The sequence below is a fragment of the Nesoenas mayeri genome (assembly GCF_963082525.1).
Source record: "Nesoenas mayeri genome assembly, chromosome: 1".
Taxonomy (NCBI): domain Eukaryota; kingdom Metazoa; phylum Chordata; class Aves; order Columbiformes; family Columbidae; genus Nesoenas; species Nesoenas mayeri.
The window spans coordinates 152,526,793-152,549,358 of NC_137541.1; the positions used below are offsets into that span (position 1 = coordinate 152,526,793).

General features: G+C 41.0%; 1 protein-coding gene across 1 annotated transcript in view; it reads right to left on the reverse strand.

The window, feature by feature from the left end:
* Positions 1–22,566, reverse strand: part of COL4A2 (collagen type IV alpha 2 chain) — a gene marked incomplete at both ends in the record, with an annotated part of 147,662 nt that overhangs the window by 19,208 nt on the left and 105,888 nt on the right. Inside the window, 18 exons of the mRNA XM_080363860.1 lie at positions 252–413; positions 1,474–1,695; positions 3,595–3,702; positions 6,040–6,102; positions 6,858–6,917; positions 7,686–7,887; positions 8,988–9,094; positions 9,180–9,252; positions 12,065–12,231; positions 12,528–12,620; positions 14,056–14,211; positions 14,619–14,720; positions 16,025–16,091; positions 16,350–16,403; positions 18,947–18,991; positions 19,756–19,815; positions 20,987–21,031; positions 22,368–22,442. Of these exons, the coding sequence (XP_080219986.1) occupies positions 252–413; positions 1,474–1,695; positions 3,595–3,702; positions 6,040–6,102; positions 6,858–6,917; positions 7,686–7,887; positions 8,988–9,094; positions 9,180–9,252; positions 12,065–12,231; positions 12,528–12,620; positions 14,056–14,211; positions 14,619–14,720; positions 16,025–16,091; positions 16,350–16,403; positions 18,947–18,991; positions 19,756–19,815; positions 20,987–21,031; positions 22,368–22,442 (1,861 nt within the window). The remainder of the gene's footprint in view (positions 1–251; positions 414–1,473; positions 1,696–3,594; positions 3,703–6,039; positions 6,103–6,857; positions 6,918–7,685; positions 7,888–8,987; positions 9,095–9,179; positions 9,253–12,064; positions 12,232–12,527; positions 12,621–14,055; positions 14,212–14,618; positions 14,721–16,024; positions 16,092–16,349; positions 16,404–18,946; positions 18,992–19,755; positions 19,816–20,986; positions 21,032–22,367; positions 22,443–22,566) is intronic.

Genomic DNA, 22,566 nt, shown 5'->3' on the forward strand with positions numbered 1-22,566 from the left:
GGTGGGTGGCTGTTGAAGGAAAAGCAGCAGCTCTGCCAGTGGAGACCATCATCACCCCTACTTCCCACCTGTGACACCAGCACCATTTGCAATCACAGTGTCTGCACAATTACCGTCATTTCCTCAGCTGGGAATTAAAGCATAGCATGTGCCACAACCCTGAGCTTAACCATCTGCTGTGGAAACCACACAGTTGCCCTGCTGCAGAGGACTGGCAGAAAGAGTGACACAGGACAGCAATACTTCCTCACCAACAGGTCCTTGAGGGCCAGGCCCACCATCTGGCCCAGGGTTTCCCGGCGGCCCTGGGAATCCACGCGTGCCCGGTATTCCCGGCAATCCCATCAAACCAGGGAGACCTTGCGGCCCTGGCTCTCCTTTGGCTCCTGGCAAACCTGGGTTACCATCCGCTCCTGAAATACCATAATCATGCATTAGAGAGCATAAATATCTAGGGAGTTATTACATATCACTTCTATGTGCGCACTAGACTTTCAGGGTATTTTTTTCCTCTGAAAATTCAGTGAGAACAGGAAAAACAGATTAGAAGACTGCTCATTAGTTTCTAAATAATTGACCTTGTCAGTACTGATCTCAATATTTGCATTGGAAAGGTTGACTGGCTCTTTCAGATGAATGGAAACAATTTGGCACCAAGTGAATACAGTCAGAGCAGGTCTCTTCCACTTCTAACTCAAATAATTCTCGAACTCCCCATCTCTCTTTTTATCACATGCACCTTTGTAAGAATTGAAACAAGCAGCTGACTAAACCACTGAAATAATGCTCTGTATCTTTTCTAAAACGCCATAGGCAAGAATGGGAACAATTAAGGCAGATGGTGGGTTCTGTTTTTCTGTCATTGTTGGAAAATTTTCAAGTAAGGTCTTTACAAGGCATTGTTATAAGATTCATACAAATTCCTAAGAAAAGTGGCCCTGATTCTACATGACTCAGTGCACTGGTTGAAAATTTACATCTCTGTGATATATGGCAAAAGCAGTGTCAGGCTCTTCCAGATTTAAAAGGTAATGCCTGCTTTACATTCAGATTGGAGAAGCGGTAGCGTACAAGACCTCAAAAGTATATGGAACTTCAAATCCAGGCCAAGTGGATCTGCTTCTCTTTGTTAAGTACTTTATAACTGAGGTCATGTGAGTTTTCTCAACAACAGAATCCAGGATTAGCTCTCTGTTCTGAGGGGCTAGTAGTTTAAGTGGGATAGATAACATAAAGCAATCACTAGTACTTCATACAAAACCAAAAAATATCACTCATGCAAAATTTCACACACTGTTTTTGGAGGCATTTGGTCAGAACTGCAAGATAAATGGGAGATCATCAGGCGCTGGGATTATCATTACCTCCAAATGCATCGTAACACACTCCCTTATTACTCTCACATTTCGGTAATTTGGTTACATTTATACCACACTCTTACTCAAACATTTATTTATTTGAAGTAGCTGTTACCTCTAATTCCTGGTACTCCTTGATCTCCTGGCAGACCTTTCAACCCTGGGAAGCCAGGGAACCCAGCATCCCCTCGGGAACCTGCTGGTGCTCCTAAAACATCACCAGGTAAGCCCTTCAGTCCTGGCACTCCCTGAGCACCGGGTTTTCCTGTAAGGCCTGGGTGTCCCTGCAGTCCAGGTAGACCGTTGGGGCCCCTGTCTCCCCTGGGCCCAGTAAAACCTACAAATAAAATAAAGATTAGGCATCACAGGTTTCACTGCAAATGCTGGAGTTCAAATCCCATATATACCATCATGACACCTTTTATACTATTGTAATTTCTCCTAGTTCTTAGCAGAAACCAGTAGAATTAAATGAGCTGAAGCCCATATATGTGTTTTTAAGCCACACGGCATTTGTAACAACATTTGACCAAATGTAGAAATTGGCAGAACTTACAGGTGACCGATGCCTCAGGACAACTAGTGCCTGGGTGAGAAAAGATCCACAGCTCCAAGTTGCACAGTTACTTCTGTGCAACTATTTTGACATGGCTATTGCTGCATTTTATAACATAAACTTCTTATTCTGCAAGGGCAAAACCCCAGTTCCTGTACGTAAAAACCTGGTTTGATATGCAGCAGGGGTAAGGCATTTCAGGGAGTCAAATTTAAAAAAGTTAATGAGGAATGAATGCATCCTTGTGAACTGGGAAGACCTGAGGGAGTTGCCCAGATGGGTCATTGCTGTTGCTGCTCCCCACACGTCTCAAGGGGCCAACGCCAATCGCTTCACGCTCCTGATGAAAGAGCACCACCATCCCTGTCCCCCACCCTGTAGGTGAATGACTGGGTGGGCACAAGCCCACATTACCACAAATGACAGGGGAAAGGTTTATTGCGGACTGGGAAACAGGACCTGGACTGGAAGTTGCGTCCAAGCACTGGTGAAAGACAGTATGGAAGACTGCATAGAATTGGTCTGAGTCCTCACCACCCTGTGGCCTGGAAGCCATATCAGTTGGGAGCCCTGATTCAGCATTTAGAGCACTCTGCAGAGCTTAGCAGGGGAAATGCAGGTTCATGGTCCTGCCCTATGCTGCACAGAGCCATGTTTTATGATGCGTCCCTTGCCTGTTGACCAGGACATGCATTGACTCTTCTTTTGCTACTGCAGATGCTGTAGATGAACCTAGAGAATACTTCCAGGTTGTGTGCTGACTTAGGGCGAAGCAGCACCTGGGCACTGGATTTGGGAAAGTTTGCAGCACTTTGGTATCTGTGAGGATTTAGGAATTGGAAAACAGACAGATGCAGAGAATATCTAAAGAGCTCCTAAATTAAGTTGCATCAATGGCTTCTGAACTGTGCTGCAGAAAATCTCGGTGCCCATTTCTCTGACCTAATTAACCTCTTCAACCACAAGGAAGTGGTAGTTTCTGGCAGTAATTCTTGCTGGACTGACTGATGATCTGTGAACATACCCACTACAGCTTATACGTGTGTGCAGTGGCACTATTTTAGGCTCATCTGACTTACTATCTACGAATAGATCAACTATACATGCAATTAACTGATGTGTCTTGGACATCCTGGAACCTCTGGAGAGATACAGAAGCCCTGGGATTTAATACGTACCTATCACAGACTAGCATAAAATATGACAGGCACTGAACACTTGAAAACACTGTGTGGAAATACCTATGCCTATGGGCAGGGTGAGTAGCTAGTACTCTGCCTTTGATATGTCCACTATAATTCATACTAATGCCAGAAAGAGTTAAATAGAAATACTAATATTTTCTTCCTTTCTGAATATATATTCCACTTGGAATCTGAAATATCTTGTTATCGAATTTCTTTCTTTATATGTGGACTTCATGAATTTTTACTGTTACATTTATAATTTTGCATTATAAAGCAGATTTTGAAAGTTTGGCATCTATGTTACTTTTCATCATTATAGAAGTTGCAGGAAATCCTTTCAGATTTGAAAAGCTGTAGTTTTGTATAATAGTTTATTGTTTGAATATGGAAGGGAAGATAAATGAAAATGTATCCGGAATCAAGTTTTTGTGTTTCAGTGACCCTAGTAAAGAGGTCCAAAGTATATAAAGAATAACTGATAATTTCAAGATACCTGGAGGACCTGGGAGTCCTTCCCGACCTGGATCACCTCGTGTACCATTTAGCCCTGGGTATCCCACTGGACCTGGATCACCTGGGAATCCTCTTGCACCTTTTGCACCTAAATTATATAAAAGAAAGTAAGAAAGTGTTATCTGAACAAACAAAACAGAAATATGCATATAATGTAAGAAAAAGTAGTGGTAAATATCATAATGATGTGTTTCCAGATGCAAAGATTATTATTATTTTATTATTTTTTTTAAATTTAATGGGACTACAGCGTGTTTCAAAAAGATGGACCCAATTTCAAAGATATAGTAATCCCAAATTGGATCCATGTTTTTGAAACACTGTGTGTACTGCAGCTTTTTAGCAGTATTCAAGATCCCACAACATGGACCAAAAATCTAGGCTAAGTGCTCTTACAAATATGGATTAACCTGACTGAAAGACTAATGATACAGAGACTACTAGGGTGAAAATAATTAGCCTTACAGACTTCTGGAGACTTTTAATATTTTGTAAATTAAGGCTTTTAGCTTAAGGTCAAAAGGCAATGATGTCAAAGAACGCTCAACAGAAATGGCACAATGAGATGCTGTATGAAGAGCAAATTTTCCCAGTCCCTGCTAAACTGATCACAGAACAAGAGCAGACTGGTTAAGATGACCACGAAATGGAAATGTAAGGCTAAAGGTTAGATCTAATCATCCTAGAAACTGAATACAAATTAACTAGCCTACTTACTATATTTGTCACAGTACAGGTCTATAGCTTCAGTAGTAAAAGAAGGCTGTGCCCTGAAAAATTGTTCCTTGGGCACTGAACTCATGTTCACAGGAAGTTATCTCCTGACAGGTAAAATAAAACCTTGCTTCCTTGTGATGAGGCATTTGACATTAGGGTAAGGGCAAATATTATTGTTTCTTAACATCTCAAAACCTGCAAGAATTTCATAGGATTCTTTGTTAAGCTTATAAAATTATGCATATATATATACATATATATATATATATAAAATGCAATAGTTTTATTACATGTGTCTCTTTAACTCATTGGTTCCGAGATCAAGATTTTTTGGTAAAGTTATTTGAAAATAATTCTCCTAGAATGCTTTGTTTCCCTACTCTTCCCAGCTCCACGAACTCTTTAAGTTCCCAGCTCTGGCTTGAAGGTCAACAACGTGCTTTAACATTTTAAGTGTTGTTGCTTAGCATCACCAAGAATTACAACTCATTTTTTTTATTACTCTGAAAGCAAGTTTCTCTCCACTTCTAACTATGACAAACCAAGGAAAATATCACTTGAATTTTGACACTTTTTTCCACTTTAGTTTTCTGAATTTTCTTTCTTTAACCATGATTTTTTTTTTTAAATTTTAGCTGTTGTTTGTGAAGGGGCAAAGGAAACCTTCAAAAAGACACAAATAAGGTGCACATAAACAGCCAATGCAGTGTGAATAGCATTTTCCCAGCGCTGTACAGGACTATTGTTCTCTCCCCTATATGAACAATAACTTCTCAGAAAGCAATTAAAAGGAAAAATCCTAGGCTTTCAAGTCTCAATGAAAATTCCTAATGTGCTTCTTACCCAAACAGCATCTTGGTCTTGTTTCCCATCTATAATAACTGACTTTCATTCATTCTGTTCAGTACTGCACTAATTAAAAAGCCAGGTCAGAGAAAGAAGGAGGCAGATGGAGAATGCAACCACTGCTTACCACATATTTCAATAACTCATTATGTAAGCTGGACTTACCATGTTGTGCCAAACAGTAATAAGAAAAAGTTTTTATTTTAGACCAATGTTTAGTTTGCAAGTGCTTTAGCTCCATGTTTGAAACAGAAAACAACTTAAACATTTTATTCAACAGCGATCACGTAGGTCTTGAGACTACTGAATAACCAGTGTGTAATTTAGGGTGGGCTGTGTACGTTGCCAGGAATTTCAAAGGAACATAAGGACATCAGGCTGTGAGACTATAAAGATGACTCCTTGCTTGCTATACTGGTTGCCATCAGCACCTCCTAGGATACCGAGAGACTTGATTGTCTATAGCAGAGCCCCATCCTGGCCAAGAAGATGGCGGGAAATCTTGTGGACAAAACCACATCACTCTAAGCAGATGACGAAAATAGTGTAAAGGAGGTGTTGGTGCTTTTGTGACAATAAAATTGTAGACTCTGTATACTCTCCCTACTTGCACATGTAGAATAGTAAATAGGCTGTCCTTTCTGTCTTCTGTTTCATGGTTGATATAAAGCAGAATTATCTCAGGAATCCTGCAGCCACTGCAGCCACTGCTTCAGATATCTCTGATGGCTTCAGGTTAACACTTTCTTCCATTGTCACTTCTAAAACTTGCAGCCTGTTAAGGCTCAACTTTAATTGGTTTGACGAGATCTCCCTCAGAATGTAGCGTATGTGGGAAACAAAAATGAAGGCAAAACATTACCCGTGGCTCCTGGCAGCCCCGGCTTGCCTTGGGATCCCTTTGGTGGCCTCACACAGCCTGCACCTGCAAAGAAAGATGGTTAGTCGCACCATACGTGCTCACATGCTGTCTCTCATCAGCTCTGTGTCTGCAGATGAGACATTATTAGAGCAGGTGAATGAAAACCATAATTTAAACAAAAGTTTTAGTCTTCATTAAAAAAAAAAATTGCTCATGGGTGGCACTCAAGCTGAGCTCCATCCCAACAGCTGAAAGAAAAGCTGTACTTCTGCCTATCTCACAGGAGCAATGGTGGCTGCTCCAGTTAGACTGGCATGGGAAGGGTATTCCAGCCTCACAGAAGGCTGTATTTTTCAGAATAAGAGAGGCAATTTGTTTCCCTGTGGGGAATTTACACCCCTGAAGCAATCAAGTCAATTTTGGTACAAATGAAGGTTCTTTTTCTTTAAATGTCAAATTGCACTGAAAATGTTCACTCAAAGTTCTTCTTTTAAAAAAAAGTTGCTTAGATTCTCCTAGGTGCCTATTTTCTTTGACTGTTGTTATAGATTGCAGGGTAATCATTATTTTGTCACAATAAACTCTCAGAAGCAATGAAAGAAAGAATTTCTGAATTGCAGAGCTAAAACTACAATCATTTTAGAATACATTCAACTTGATTAAATTACTTTAGAGTTACATACAATATACATGTGGTTATTTGCAACTTGAAGTTCAAATACTTTACAAACAAGAACATCCAAAGCAGCCATCAGAATGAAAGTATCAAGCAACAAGAGCAGTGTAAGACTAAGTATTTAAATATATTTAAGCCATACCTGACCATATTGGCTCAGTTGCATCTCCTCTAGAAAAGTCTTCAAAGACCTGCCCACAGTCTATAAGCAAAGAATGGGAAAAGACTGTTATTATTTAAAAGACCAAAACTCTAAAATGCTCTTAATGCTAACAAAAATATCTATTAGAACCTCAGATAATGTATTCTCTGATGTGTTATGCATACATACAACGAAATCTATTGGCTATAACAGACTGGAACTCTCTATCCATCTGCTAATTAGATCCAGGCCTGAAATCCAACCCTGTCACATTTAGGAGGCTATGTGTCCCATGCACTCTGTTGGGCTGGTGGGTGCCTGCTTTGGCTTATGCATTCTGCCAGGTATCTCAAAGACGAGCATTAAAACTCTGAGCTCTTGTGAACATAGCCCTGGTGTTCTTATGCTGGACAGGACTTAGAAAGCTGCAAAGATACTATGAAGAGCTCTGAAGGATAGACACAGGATTTCCTCTGGTCAATGAAAGACTGTGTTGGAAGGGGAAGACCAGAGAAAACCACCTTTGAGAACTACAATGGCAAAACATCGCTCCGTTGCCTCCAACTGCTTGAACCTGAGAGATGTTTCTTGCTGGCACAAACACATTCATTCATTGATGCTATTTCAACACCTAATGTGAAACTACTGGGACTTCTGAAGTATTTCCTTGTTTAAGATTTCTGGACAACTAATACAATTAATCCCTTTTTACCTGCATAACGCCCCACCAAACTCTACCTTTTCAACAGTGTGCTGTATGGATGTTGCACACAATTCAGGAAGGATCTCCCATGGCTTTGAAACAAGACAAAAAGTGATATCTCTTACCTAGTTGGCCAGGCTCTCCTGGCAGACCGGGCAGACCTGGAGGCCCAGGGCTTCCATCTTGTCCATGGTCACCTGGAGGACCTCGGTACCCTTTTGGACCAGGGAGTCCTTCACCCTGCAGACCTGGTTCTCCCGGAAAGCCCTTTGGGCCTAACTCGCCCGGGTAGCCAGGATCACCTGGGAAACCTCTGATAACATCACCCTGTGGGAAGTGAACAGAGTCGATCACTCCTGACTTTGCTGAGAAACAAGCAAAACTCAAACAGCTGAAGTACCCTCATGCTGCTTCTTATAGGCAGCAATTCCTCAGGTATTGCATCTCAGATCTTTAAAGCAACATTGCAAATAAAATACATTTGAAATCATCAGACTTCAATTTAGACCCCAGGGCAGAAAAGGCATGAGAAAAGCATTCTTAGAAGGAGTGTGCCCCTAGAAAGGCTGGCCAACAAACAGCACTTGGGCAATATGAACCACTGCTGTGAACAGCTTACTGCTGAACGCCTGAAAGTGGGGTTTTGGGGAAACCTCATGGATTGCAAGAGATGTTGTGGTGGGGCATTTAGTTCTGAGACCTTGAGAGAAGCTGACATAAAAGTGTGCCTACGTGGGCAGATTCCTTTCTTTACCCATTACTCTAGTGATATTTTTGCAATATCTAATGAACATTACTAGAAAATGTTTCCATCCTCAGAAGTACCAAAAAGTACCATGTTCAGCAGTAGTAAAAAACACTGTGGTCCAGATTGGATGATAAGACTCTGGCCCATCTTCAGTTACGATGTAAGAACATCTCAGTGGTGCAAAACAGCATTTATGATAGGCGAGATGAATCCTGCTTGCAAGGTCTTTACCTTTTCCTTTTGCCTACAGAAGGAGCTTAGAAAATCAACAGAGACTACATGACAGCTACAGTTAGTTAGATGAGGTGATAGCAAACTTGATGACACAACCTACATTTTGAGGATGAAAAATTGTAGTATATTTTGCTTTTCTTTAACTAATTTATAACAAAGCTGTTGAAGGTCAGTCACACAGAATCTCTCTTAGGCAACACTATAAGGAGTTACTAATAAAGCACTAATTATCACAGACTGACCACCAACAGCAAACTGGCCTAAATGGGTTATACACTATTACTTAGTTGTTTAAATAAAATAGAAACAAAAGTGAAAGACTATTCCAAACACCTGAGAGTAAAACTGATGTTTGATATAGCAATACCCAGAAAAGCTAGTCTCAGAATTAAATGCATTAGCAATTGAGTGTGGTGGAAATGATTTAGCAGTATTTGCTACTTACTGGAAGGCCAGGCTGTCCTGGTAAACCATCTAATCCATCTCTACCTGGGAAACCATCTTCACCTCTGATGCCAGGCAGCCCAGGATCTCCTCGGATTCCTTTGGTGCCTAAAGAAGACCTTTCATTGTAAGGCAAATCTCTCATGAAAGGTGTAAATAATTGCAAAATACACAACATTAATTTTTACTTTACCTTTAGTAGTTATGTATAAAGAATCTCCCTTTTCTCCTTTTGGTCCAGGAAATCCATGTGGACCTGGAAATCCCTAGTGTTACACACATTGGAAAAAAAAAAAAAAAAAAAAGAAACAGAACCACTTAAGAAATAAGTATCAAGATTTATATTTCTAACATCTTGCTTAAAAAAAAAAAAAAAAAAAAAAAGTCTCCTTCCTTAGATTTTACTGCTTTCTGGTTAGTTTTAGGAACTACTTCCTCTTTGGTGAACCCACTCTTGAGCCTGAATCTTTATTAATATGTTCTAACAAGGACCAAGGTCTATGTGGCATGGTAGGCATGAGGATGGCATTGGGAGAACTGTGTCTTTCCATGAGCTAGAATCCTGTAGATGACTGCAGCTGCAGAACTGCATCAGAGAAAACACGGTAAATCACTCAGTGTTAGCTACGAAGGAAATTGCTGTAAGGAACTCTTTGGTACCATGGAAACAAAACGCAGGGTTATATTGACCTGCATTTCCTCCTGCCCACCAGTACAAGAGAGGACAGCCTCGTAGTTGGCAGTGGATTTTGATTTACAATGCTCTTGTGGAGCTGAAAAGTAGCACCATCTTCATTTACCAGAGACTGAGGTACAGAGTGATTAAGTTTACTGCCTCAAACCACAGGTTTTGGGTAGAAGGGAGAGCTGGAGGTCCCCAGTCCAACCCACTGCTCGCAACTAGAGCAGGTTGCTCAAGGCCTTGCCTAGTCAAGCTTTGAAAACCTACAAGGAGGGAGATTTCCTCTCTTGCAAAGACAAACTGTGGTGAAGCTAATGGCCAGTCTTTGGCACTCCTGATCCTGAGGTATAATGCAGAATCCTCCTCCTGAACAGCCCATCTAAAAGTGGTGTTGCTAGCTTCTGGCCAAGAGCCTCTGAGTCACAGGACTGAACCCATGGCAGGTGCCAAAGCTCAGCAGTTACATTGACTATTTCATGCCTGTTAGCTTTAGTTCTGAATAATTACATTAATGATGACTAAAACATAAGCCACAAGTTAGGTTTTTCCTAGCCTCCTCTTACTGAATTCCAGGGTAGACAATGAATGAAAGGGGTGTACCTGATGCATTTATTTTTTGTTTAACATAGTTCTGCGCCATAACTCATTGAAAAGGGTGTCTTTTGCATGACTGCCTTTTACTGACATTCTCCAATATTTCAGTGGCTGAAAAGCATGTGCAGAAACTCTATCTCAGCTGCAGGTCATCTCAAGAATATAGGTTCAAACTTCTGTAAGTCTAAAGGGGGAGATCAGATTTGAGTATAAGGATCCTGCTTTACCCAGCTATATTTGCAAACTGCCTTTTAGTGGTCAGTGAAGCCAGATCTATATACCACTGTAGAAACTTTTTTTGGACATTGCTTTTTGCAAATATTTTGCAAAATAATCTCAGGAACTTAAATTAGTGCTGAACTATTCCACTGACTACATAACTGCAAAAATCTATAGCAATAACACTGCATTAATAGTATGATGTTCATTTTGCTATTTTTTCTTTTCAAGGTCTAGATGCTGTGTATAATGCAATTTAGCACACAGGTGTTTTCAAAATGTTTTACAGCTGTTTCTAATGTCTCTTTCTCCACAAGAAAAAACAAAACCACCATCACCACAAAAAAAATTGCTTGGGATAAAATTTTATTTTCATTAAATTGATATAGATCCGATCTAAATTAAGTATACTTATTGTCCGTATATGTAACTTGTTGAACATTCTCAAAGAATTATGGAGTCACTTCTGCCTAAGAATATGGAGCAAGAATCTTTAAGCTAAATTGCTATACTTTGAATTTGTTGCAGATGAAAAGCTGAGATGAATTCAGGGCTTTGCTGCTGTGTATTTTGCTACACTATGCTATGCCTGTATATATCTATACTACTGTCTGTTCTACAGTAACAAATTCTGGGATAAAGATATTGAAATTCTTCATTTCAAAGGCACAAGCCCTCGCAAAACTTGCAAAATTTGAATTGAAGTTTCAACATTGGACTTTTTGAAAATATTTGTCAATTTTTTCATGACTTCTAGTAAGCAGGACTTTTCATAAAAGTATTTTCAATTTTCAGCAAAAAAGATCTATTTTTTGCCTTTTTTGACAGCAACAATAAAGTCAAAGTTTACTTAATTCTAAAAAATCTCAGTCAAGCTAGTTGTGAGTGTATTTTGGTTCTTTGATGTTCAGAAGAGCCCAAAGCACTAACTGAAAACGTTATGTTTGCTCTGATGTCTTTGCACAAAGAACATCAGTTTTGGGTCAGCTTTACAAAATGTTGTTTTAAAATTTTGAGAGAAGATGTGACTTCGTGAAGTCGGTTTTGACTTTGAGGAACCATGACGCAGTTAACATATCACATAGTACAGTGCCTTTAACTGTAAATAACAAGCAAGCAATTATAAGTAAAGCCCTCTTCTCGGGGTTATTGAATGGTGGTTTTTAGGGAGACTTAACATATAAGAAACAAGAACCTTACATTTCTTCAGTTTGACATATGCATCTTATTACCAACAACCTTAAGGAACTACTGAAATTGTTATCCTTCTAGATGCTCAGATGATACTCAGTACTACAGCTCTTGAAAGGGTGCTGCTGCAACAGCTTTGTTTAAATGGAAATGGACTTCGGCTTACAAGGAAATCTTTCCCTTTTCTGCAAATCATCTTTTTTCATCCCCATCCTAGCAATTTTGAGGTTTCAGTATTTTGTAGACAGCAATCTGAAAGCTACTGAAGTGGCACAGAAAGAAAGAAATCATACTTTTCATCATTTTTCCATGGAGAACAGTTTTGTTTTGTTTGGTTTTGTTTTTTCCTAGTAGGCATATCAAACTATGCAATAAATAAACAAGTAACTCACTTTTGCTCCAGGGTATCCAGGAAGACCATGCGGTCCCTGATCACCAGGTTCTCCTTTCCTTCCAGGTTGTCCAGGGGTTCCTGGAAAGCCAGGAGGGCCAGGAGAGCCAGTAGAGCCCCTTCTTTGTTCCTCAGTCAGAAGGCAATGACTGCAATCCCCTTCTTCGCCTAAGAAAAGGATAGGAAAAAAGAAGAATGCTCTGTCACAACAAATAGATGTTCAGCCGTATCAATTTTATATATAGACTTGAGAATGCTTGAGTAGTTTCTGAAATGCCTGAGAAAAGTACTTGTTGTTTTTTCTTTTCTTACAAGAAACTAACACGTTTCCTTGTTGTGTTAGCCCCAGATCAAGTTCATTAGTCCGTGAATACATCATAGTTCAATACACTCACACTGAATACAACAGGAGCTTCACTCAATGAGTAACAGTAGATCACCAGTCACTGTTATAGCCTACCTACCTTTAGGTCCTTTTTGTCCTCTTGGCCCAGGGAAACCTTGCGCACCAAATCTACCTGGTGTCCCCTCCTGTCCTTTTAATCCAAAGAGAGCACCTAGAAGTTCAATTAAATAAAAACATAAATGAAGGTACTGCAGTGTTACTTTCCTTCTCTTTCCTCCTTGTTCCTTTGAGCTGCACTGCATCTGCCCCTTTGTCTCCCCTAATGCAATTTACTGTCTAATTCAGTCTATTCTTACCTACTCCCTGTTCTCTTCCTCTCACCCCCTTCTCACAGCTTCCCAAACTGCTCCCACCAACTTCTAGTTGCATATTAATGATCTCTTGACCCTCTTATTTATCCAATGTCACCCTCCCCTCCTCTAAAAGGGCCATTCACTCACCTCTAACTTCCTAAGCCCTGCTTGCTTTCATCTCTTTGCAAATAATTCACCTTCTTTAGTATTTCTCAGCACAGACAGCCCCCTATGCCAGCTTGCCTGGCTTCTTGCTCCCTCTGGCCACCATGGCACTGCAGGGCTGGTGTGCTCCAGTGACCAGGAACTGGCTGGAGCTCGTGGCCCTGGGGCCAGGGTTTTCTTTGGTTGGAAACCATCATGAGGGGTGCAGGGATTGTGTAGGCATAGGTGTCATCTCAGCATGCCTACAGGATGTGGTCTTGATACACACATGGCCCCAGGACTCTGGTCTGCTACCACAGATATAACCCTTGTAACTTCTGGTACTCCCAGTCCCCTGCTCCTCACTGCTTCTTCCACTGCTATGGCAGATGATCCTTGCCATTCCTTGATCTTTTACCCTGAATTCCTTTGCTTTTCTTTCTTCCCTCTCAGCACAACCCACTTTGCTGTACCACAGACCACCTGCTCTGGATCACCTCCTGCACAGCCTTTTCTCTACTCCTGCTCTTGTACTGCAGTGTGGTGCTTTTCACAGGGGCATAGCACAATCTCAGTCAGAAGCGGCCTCTGGAGGACACCGGTTCAACCTTCTGCACAAAGCAGGGCCAGTCTCAAAGTTACAGCAAGTTGCTCAGGGCCTTGTCCAGCTGAGTACAGAATATCTCCAAAGATAGAGAGTCTACAACCTCTTTGGGCAACCTGTTCCAGTGTCTGACCACCCTCACGGTGAAAAATACTCTCCCAATATCTAAGCAGAACTTCCCTTGTTGCAGCTTGTCAAGCATCTGGCTTACTTTCCCCTATGACCTCCCAAGAGGTAGGGGAAGCTTTCTCTTCTCCAGGCTGGCTTCTCCAGCTCTCTCAGTCACTCCTTGGCACTCATATGCCATATGCTCCAGTCCCCTAACCATCTTGATTCCCGTCTCCTTCTCCCAGCCCAAACCAGACCTCTTCATTTGAATGTTGCCAGGAGTGTCTAAAAATCATGCAAACCTTTCCTTCACTGTTGAGCATGTGACACCTCCCCTTTGTGTCCTTCCTGCCATTTGATTCCCTCAATCTACTTTCTCACTTGGCTATCTTTAAAATAAGCAAAGATGTTCCTGTGAGTTCTCATCATGCACTTACCAGGAGGTCCAGCAGGACCAGGTAGACCACGGAGTCCTGGTGTGCCGTGCTTACCCGGAAACCCAGGTGGGCCTGCCTGATAAGCAGGAGATCCTATTTCACCTTTTTCACCTTTTGGTCCCATTTCTCCAGGTAAGCCTGGCTTATCCCCATCCGCTGAAACAGAAGCAGGGAAGAAGTTCAGAACAATCTCTTAAGAACACTGCTCAAAGACCTGTAACAGAGCAGAAGGGAAAGCTCATGCAACTGCATCTAGCACGCAAGGAGAAATTGAAATATTTTGCATACAAGAGAAATGGTAACTGCATTTCTCACTTAAGCAAATCAATAACAGTTACTGAAGCAAGGCTGTGTCATCATCTCTACTTCAGTTGTTTTGCTAGAGCTTCATTGAGGCTGAAGCAAAATGCTCCTTTCAGCTTTTGCCCCCCACAATTAGTTATCTACCACACGGCACTGCATATTCCATGGTCTGCACATATATTTTCCACACCTCAACCCTGTACCAGCAGAAACTTGTTATAAAGTTAAGCTGTTGGAAAATGCACTGCTGGGCTATTTACCATCAGAGAATCCAGGAAGACCAGGCAACCCACGATCTCCCTCCTCTCCTGGGTCTCCCTGTAGTCCAGAAACACCTGGAACGCCTGGATCACCTCTTGCACCTGAAAGACATCCCCAGTTCCACAAAAGACATGTTAATGTGATGCGGTTTGCAACCCATAAATGCTGATTTACAATACACTGCGGATTGCCCAGTTCATAAAAAGTAAAAACTAGGAACTTCAAAGGCTTCAGAATATTACCATCTACAAGACTTTCTTAAAGGCAGCTTTAGAAATGCAAAAATCTGCTACCTCATGCTGCCTCAATCTGAATAAAAGAAATATATTTCAGAGATTTCTGTAAAGCCTGAACACCTGGGAGCTGAGCATGGTCTGTAACAGGAATGGTGTAGATCCACCAAGTCCAGGAAGAAGGAGAACATCTCTCAGCTCTTACTAATACGCCACTAGAGCAACACTGCTCCTGGGGAGCACAGGAGCCCAGCTCACCGAGGAGAGCCGACCCTTCTCCCTACAAGAAGTTGCCATTATATCAGATGTGTTATATATGATATATGATATTCCTCTGCTCCCCGGTACTGAAAACATCTGCCTGGGCCCAGCTATTGCCTGCAGAAAGTATCATCCTTTTGTCAAAAGTCAATGACACTACAGGATATATGCTGTGTCCGGCCCCCTGCCTGCTTCACTGTCTCTCTAGACAGCTTTTCCTGCTCCTGCAAGCCTGGCATGGTATTTGGGGACATTTGAACAATGTTTTGGGCCTCCTGACCCCTTTCTCTGAGAGGAAGGGAACCATTCATTGTTAGACTCTCTGGCTTTCAACAAGACTAGTAAACTCAATGGCTGGAGCAATTGTATGTGATCATCCTTGCTGCTTGCTGGCACTTTCGCTGGAAAAGTGCCAGCAAACTAATGGCAAACTAATACCAGCTTTTATGTATTTCTAGTCTGGCTAGCCAGAGCCACCACAGTTCTGCAGTACCGCTGACAGTGAGTGCTACAAGCCTAGTGAAAAGATCACAAAAGAAATCTGTTAATTTAAAAAAAAAGAAAAAAAAAATCCTCTTCTATTTCTCAATGCTTTTTTGATGTGTCTTCCATTCTTTCTTTCACTGGACAGCAAAGACACACTTATTTTTTTGCTTGTTTCTTCTCTGTGGGCACAGGAATTCATGGATACCTTTTGTAAAGCAATACCACTTCAGCAGGAGAGACAAAGAAGCCACCTGCCTGCAAAAAGGTGACTAAGGCACTCTCTTGGAAGGCATTTACACCTTCTGGAACAATTTATCAAACTACAGTTTTTTAAGGAGTTGAATTCTCAGGATTTGATGCTTTTCATCTGTGTAGAAGGTAGTAAAATGTGTATACAGTAAGCAATCTAAGCAAAGATGACGTACCTTTCCTTGGGAAGCCAGAAGGAAAATAGGAAACTGGTCCTGGAGGACCGATTTCGCCTGGCTCCCCCTGTTAACAGAAGTTGAAGTAAGACATCTAACCACATTATCCTAGAGAAATGATTTTAAAATTGAAAGGTATGCCCACGAAACACAAAGAAACAAACTTTCAAAAGCACTGATGTGACTTTTAAGAAATCTCAGAGATTTCAAGTTAAACACACATATAACTGGTTCTACAAATGATGACAAACACAATTGTTATTATATCACAGAAAAGAAAGCAAAATGACACTATTGCTTCTAGCAAATGAAAGTAAAGCAGTACCTTGCTTCCCCTAGGACCATAGGGACCTGGTGGACCATCAAATCCTGGAAAACCCTGTAAAACACATAAAAATTATTTACTTTTCCTTTATCAGAGAGATAATAAAATTATTTGGTCTGCCGCAGCTGGCTTCCTGCGATGTTAAGTGTTAAAACTATGCAACAGAACTGAGCAGTTTGTCTCCCTGAGGTGTAGTAATTTGGGTAACACCATTAAGTATCCTCCTGTTTTGATGTTCTTAGACCAAGCCTAACTCCTGTGAAAGGCCAGAGGGACCTGCTGTGGCACAGACTCTGTTGCCCCTGGCAGTGGTGCGGGTGGAAGGAGCACCTACACTCGCACCGTCCCCTTGGAGGCTGCAGGATGGTGGAGGAGAAAGGGGCTCCCATCGTGCTGATTGACCCTGAGACACAGGGGCCAGGCAGCCAGAACGTACCAACCTGCTGGAAGCAAGAAGACTAAATGAGTCTGCATTGAGTGGACATATTTTCACTGGAATGCAAACAGTGAGCAGTGAAACCACACTGAAGCGCAGAGGTCCATTTTGCTGTTTCCCAGGCAGCTGGAGCCTGTTTGGGCAAAGAGCATTTCTGCAGTAGAATGAGAAGAACTCAGGACCAGCCCTGAAGGTGCCTTCATCCACCTCTCCTACCCCAGGCATGTCATAGCCTGAGGAAAATTTTCCTACTCCAGCATATGTTCTGGTCCTGCACACTTCACTCTTCTAAAAGGTTTGATATCCAAAGCATGCGGATTAAAATATATGTGGTAAAACATGAGACATCCTATCACACAAGAGCACATTTCAGCTGCTGGGGGTGCACAGAGCAAAGTGCAGATGTCAGTGTTGCTGATACAGAAGAAATGTTCTCTTCTGTGTGCTTTACTCAGCTCTTTGACAAATTTTGTCCTCTATAGAAAATGTCCGTACAGACTCTGGAAAAAGACAAATGTCAAAAAGGTGGGCTTTTAGTAGCCAGATCATCCGATATCAAGATGCCACAAGCTGGACCACACGCTTCAGAAACCTTTCCGTAATAGCAACTGTACTTCACACCATCAGAAAAGGAGCCTCTCCAGTATCAGGTGTAAAATCTCTTTACACTAGGTGGAGCTGGTGGTCTAAAAGTGAAGCCAGCAGCTTCCTAATTAACTGCAACTTCATCTGTGTGCAGGCAGGACTTAACTATCCTTCTTTCTTTCTGAAGAATTAAACCACTAACAAACTAACAAAAAGGAGGTCACTGTTAACGGCCCATTGAGTAGGCTCTCCCCTCTCATACCCACGTTATACAGTGATACTCCATCCAAACCAATGTACCTTCTGCTAGAATTGTTGCCAAGATTCGCCCTCAGCAAGGGGAAGCCACTGACCATTTCTGACTGGAGCATGAACCTGTGTTAAGGTCAGCCATTGGATTTTAATGAATTTTGCATCAGCCTCTCTATGTATGTATTCCTGATAGAATCATAGAATCATTTTGGTTGGAAGAGACCCTCAGGATCATTGAGTCCAACCATAACCTAACCCAACTCTAGCACTAAACCATGTCCCTAAGATCCTCATCTAAATGCCTTTTAAACACCTCCAGGGATGGTGACTCCACCACTTCCGTGGGGAGCCTGTTCCAATGCCTGACAACCCTTTCCATGAAGAACTTTTTCCTAACATCCAATATAAACCTCCCCTCGTGCAACTTGAGGCCATTTCCCCTTGTCCTATCACTTGCTACTCAGCAGAAGAGACCAACCCCCTCCATCCTACAACCTCCTTTCAGGTGGTTGCAGAGAGTGATAAGGTCTCCCCTCAGCCTCCATTCCTCCAGGCTAAACAGCCCCAGTTCCCTCAGCTGCTGCTCATAGCATATTCCGTTCCACACCACCAGGTTTTGTGATCAGACCAAATAGCTGCGCAAACGTTATTTTTCGTATTTCATATGTCCCATGTGTTTCATGTTATTATTGTTATGCCTTGGTGGCAGGACAAATCTTTACACAACTAAGGATGGAGAAGCATGGAAAAGTCTTGCATCCCACAACTATTTTAATACCTCATGGAAGTAATTTCTAATGCTGACTGAAGAAGCCTTTTTCTGAGCACAAACAGAAAGTATGAGCTCTTCTCTGTCTGACAGAATGCTATTTTAAATATTTGGGTATGTTTCCATGGGGACAGAGATTTAACTGGTTTATTTATCAGTTTCCTTCTCTTCTTTGTCTTTTGTGATATTCAAGATAACCATACATCTCAACCACATCCGCAGAGAGCTATTCAAAAAAGGTAGGTTTCTGCATGTAGGAAGAAAATTATGGAAACCATGGTCACAGTAATGGGTACAATGAAAATGACACCTCCCCACAGTGCTCTTAAAATGTGCTCATGTTTTAAGCAAAACGTTTTTTAATTATAAGGTTATTTTTTTTCTCACCGATGAGAAAACTAAGTGACCCCAAATTGCAATGACGGATGAATCCAGATGTTATTTGCTAGACTAAAGCTGGTGTAATTACAGGCAGAATTTGTCCCCTGCAGTTTACTTTTGAGATAAATTGTCTAAATACATGTTAGAAACGACAGTCTTGTACAAAATACTCACTCTTTCTCCACTGAGTCCTGGAAAACCATTGATGCCAGGCAGTCCCTATGAAGGCACAACGAAGTTACCAAAATACAGTGACATCCTAACATCCTAATGGTTAAGAGCCATTATTATTTCTTAGATAAAATAAATCCGACAGCTTGAAACCTTAAAACTAACAATCACAGTTCAGATACTTTTTCAATTAGGTTCATGTATGGTGCAAACGGAACAGGTCTCAAATATAATCTGGTATTTAATTTTTGTCTCTTAATGAAGACAATGTAAATTGAACACGAATATTTTAAAGATGGCTTTTATTTTTTTTTAATGTATGCTGAGTACTGTTCTCACTCTGTTTAAGCACTTTCACAACACTGCCCCCCAAAAAGCATCCATAGATGCTGCAAGGTAGTGGTATTTAAATTAGCTTTTTTTCCTGGCGCCACAAGTAACTGGAGCCAAAGTCATGTTTGTTAACCATGGTATAGAAAGAGCTAAGATGGGAACAGGCAAATACAGTCTGTGCTGAGGACCAGGATAGCAACTGTGGTTAGTGAGCACACTTTTAGGTAAGAGACGAACAAGGCTTGCTAATGATGGTATAGGCACACCTGTGAGTCCTGTGGGGCTCTCCTCCCCTTAATATTTCATAATGGCCTTTTCACTTCCCTACATCAGGTTAGTTCAGAGCTAGTCACAACCTGGTGGGCTGGAGAAGTATCATTTCTACAGTTTGCTAATCTGGGTTTTGTTCCCGAAGGCAAACTCCCAGCTTGGATTTGCACATCCATCTCAGTGAATTTTACCTTTAATCAGTGACTCACCCTTTGTCCTGGGAAGCCCATTACCCCTTCTTCACCTTTTTCAGCATAGAGAACTTCACCCTAGGAACATTACAAGTCAGTTCAATGTACTTTTTCATTATGTGCAAAGAAATGGTAACACTGTTTTATGGAAGCTAAACAGGAAGAAAACATCATTGTAACACACAGAGGATCTAATAATAGCTGCATGTGAAAGAACTCTCATCCTTAAAATTAAGTGTAATGTGCTTGCTTCACTACAATAGCAGGAGCAGGCCATCAGGGAGAGGACACGGCTTCCCTCCCATCATCTCCTCCTTTATTTCTTCTGTGGCTGCAACTCTGAAGAAGAGCCAAAGAAGTTCAGCTATATGACAAATTAAGCAACTCAGCTTATGACCAAACTGTAGCTTCAGAGAGCAACTTGGCAAACACACGCATGCTGCTATCCATCCTACTATAAAATAAAAAGGCATATGCTACATCAACATAAAATCTACAGTTTTCCCAATGTAGTCAACAAAATTCTACATGTGTAAGATCTGACCAACAGCTAAAGAACTGGCTAGTAACTGCCTTTGGAGTGCATCAGGGCTCACACTGCAATCTTCTCCAATAACCTCGTAGAGAAGATGACCAGACCATCAGACAAATTAAACTCTGCAAAATGTTCAGTGAGGCATCTCTAATTGGTAGAGATACTACTTTAAACCACTCTGGGAAGTAAAAAGGAACCACTCAATGGCAAAACTACTTAGGCAGCCTAGAGGCCGTCTGTGAATTAACTAAACCACATTTGGTCAAGCCTGGTTGACAGCTCTAAATGGTACAGTAATACATGGGATTATTGTCCATCTACTCAACAAACTTAATGACCAATGTGGCCAAATGTCTGTATATGCTGCAGAGTAGACTGACAGGATTGAGAAAACTTCCATATATACTTATTTAAGACAATTTAGTGGAATTTTTAACCATCAATCAGCAGATTAGCAGTAGTGAAGAGACTTATTAATAGTTACAGCTAAAATTAAAAAATGTACAAGGGAAAATCTTATTTTGGTAAACTGGTAAGAGAACTACTGCACTGTGAAAATATTACATCTCATGTTGTTTAGTTTTTCCAAGCATCAGAACTGGTGTCTCTGCTTATGTTGTTCCATATCTATATTGCATTATTTCAATGAAGAATGCACCAGTATTAATTCAAATATTATTATTTGTCCTTGTTCTTCTTCTCCACTTGACTTACTGGAGTTCCAGCTTCCCCTTTTTGTCCAGGTTCTCCTCTTTCACCCTAAGAATAAAGAAAAAGTATTCAGATATGTTCAGCACTCCCATTTACATTTCAATGACTTTTCTGCAACACAAAGTGATTAATGTTTGTCAAGAGAAAACAAACCAACACCCTTGTGCTGTTCTTTATTCATACACTTGTCATATGAAATGCATGTTTTCATAAGAAGTTTTTTAAAGTTGCTGTTTTTAAAAAATATTTGCTAATTTTTCCGAAAAGCTTTCTAGGAATGTGAACACCTCAGGTTGTTTCCAGGCTTGTTCATGAGCTTGGTTGGATGGGACTTTGAGCAACCTGGTCTAGTGGAAGATGCCCCTGCTCATGGCAGGGGGGTTAGAAGTAGGTGATCTTTAAGGTCCCTTCCAACCCAAACCATTCTGTAATTCTGTGGTTCTATGTCTGGGTGGTGAGTGCCTGAGTAATGCCTATAAATAAGTGCACATTCTCCCATTTTTACCTACTGGTTATGAATTCTCTGATCAAAAGTAAGAGTTCCTCTTAGGATGAGACAAATCATAGTCTAAAGTCTACTCACTATATTGATGATATCTCCATTTAATATAAAGGCTCTCCAGATAAGTAGCTCATATGCAGACATCTCTGCTTAGTCATGGGAATCCCAACATGTATGTTAATGCAGACTGCAGACTGTCAAAGGCATTTTTAGATCTTTCAGTATCATACCAATTTACTTATCTCACTGCAGAAATTGCATGAGCCATGTGAACTTTCTAACTTCAAAATCAAGATGAAAAACTACTGGTCTGGAGGTTGGTGTCTGATACAGAATATATGTATACAGGGTATGAGTACTTCTGCTCCCAGCAAGAAGTAATAGATGAGAATAAAAATGCATCTTGCTGTTGAGGATTTCTCCAGTATGTATGAACAAGCCTTAATTGTGAGTATGCAAATATCTGCACCATATAGATAAGTTATATCAACAAACACAATAACTCAGATCGCTTCCCTAAAGATATACTTATTTTACAGGAAGAAAATTTCACTCACTATTATGAAAAATATTGGATGATTTCTCAGTAAGTATATCTGCTTGTAAAATGAGAAGATGTGAGTGATGGCCAGCAGTCGCATACTTACACAAAAAGAACAGGTTTGCCTAAGGCACCTCTAGTCTGTGACAAGTGCTTTCTGAGTGACTTTAGCCACCATAGTTTCAATAAATACTTCATGATCCAAGCTGCAAGTAGCAGAATTTGCTTTCGAGCTACTGAAGTCTTTTAAATACGTAAAAGCACATTTGTACAATATTTTCATTTTGGTACTGCAGAGCTCTTAGTTCCTTGCATATTTTGGCAAAATACCCTGTAGTTACCTTGTGTTTGTCAGAGGGGACACCCATCAGTTCTCTTGTAGGAAGCCCAGGTGGACCTGGAGGACCTGGGGGACCCTGCAGGAAAAGAATATGGGTACATTTACGAACAGGTGTAATACCTTGTCAGGCTGTTGATCAGCACAGTGTCTAAGGAACTGCAACAAAAGGAGAAACACGGATTTGCTTCTTCTAGGAGTAT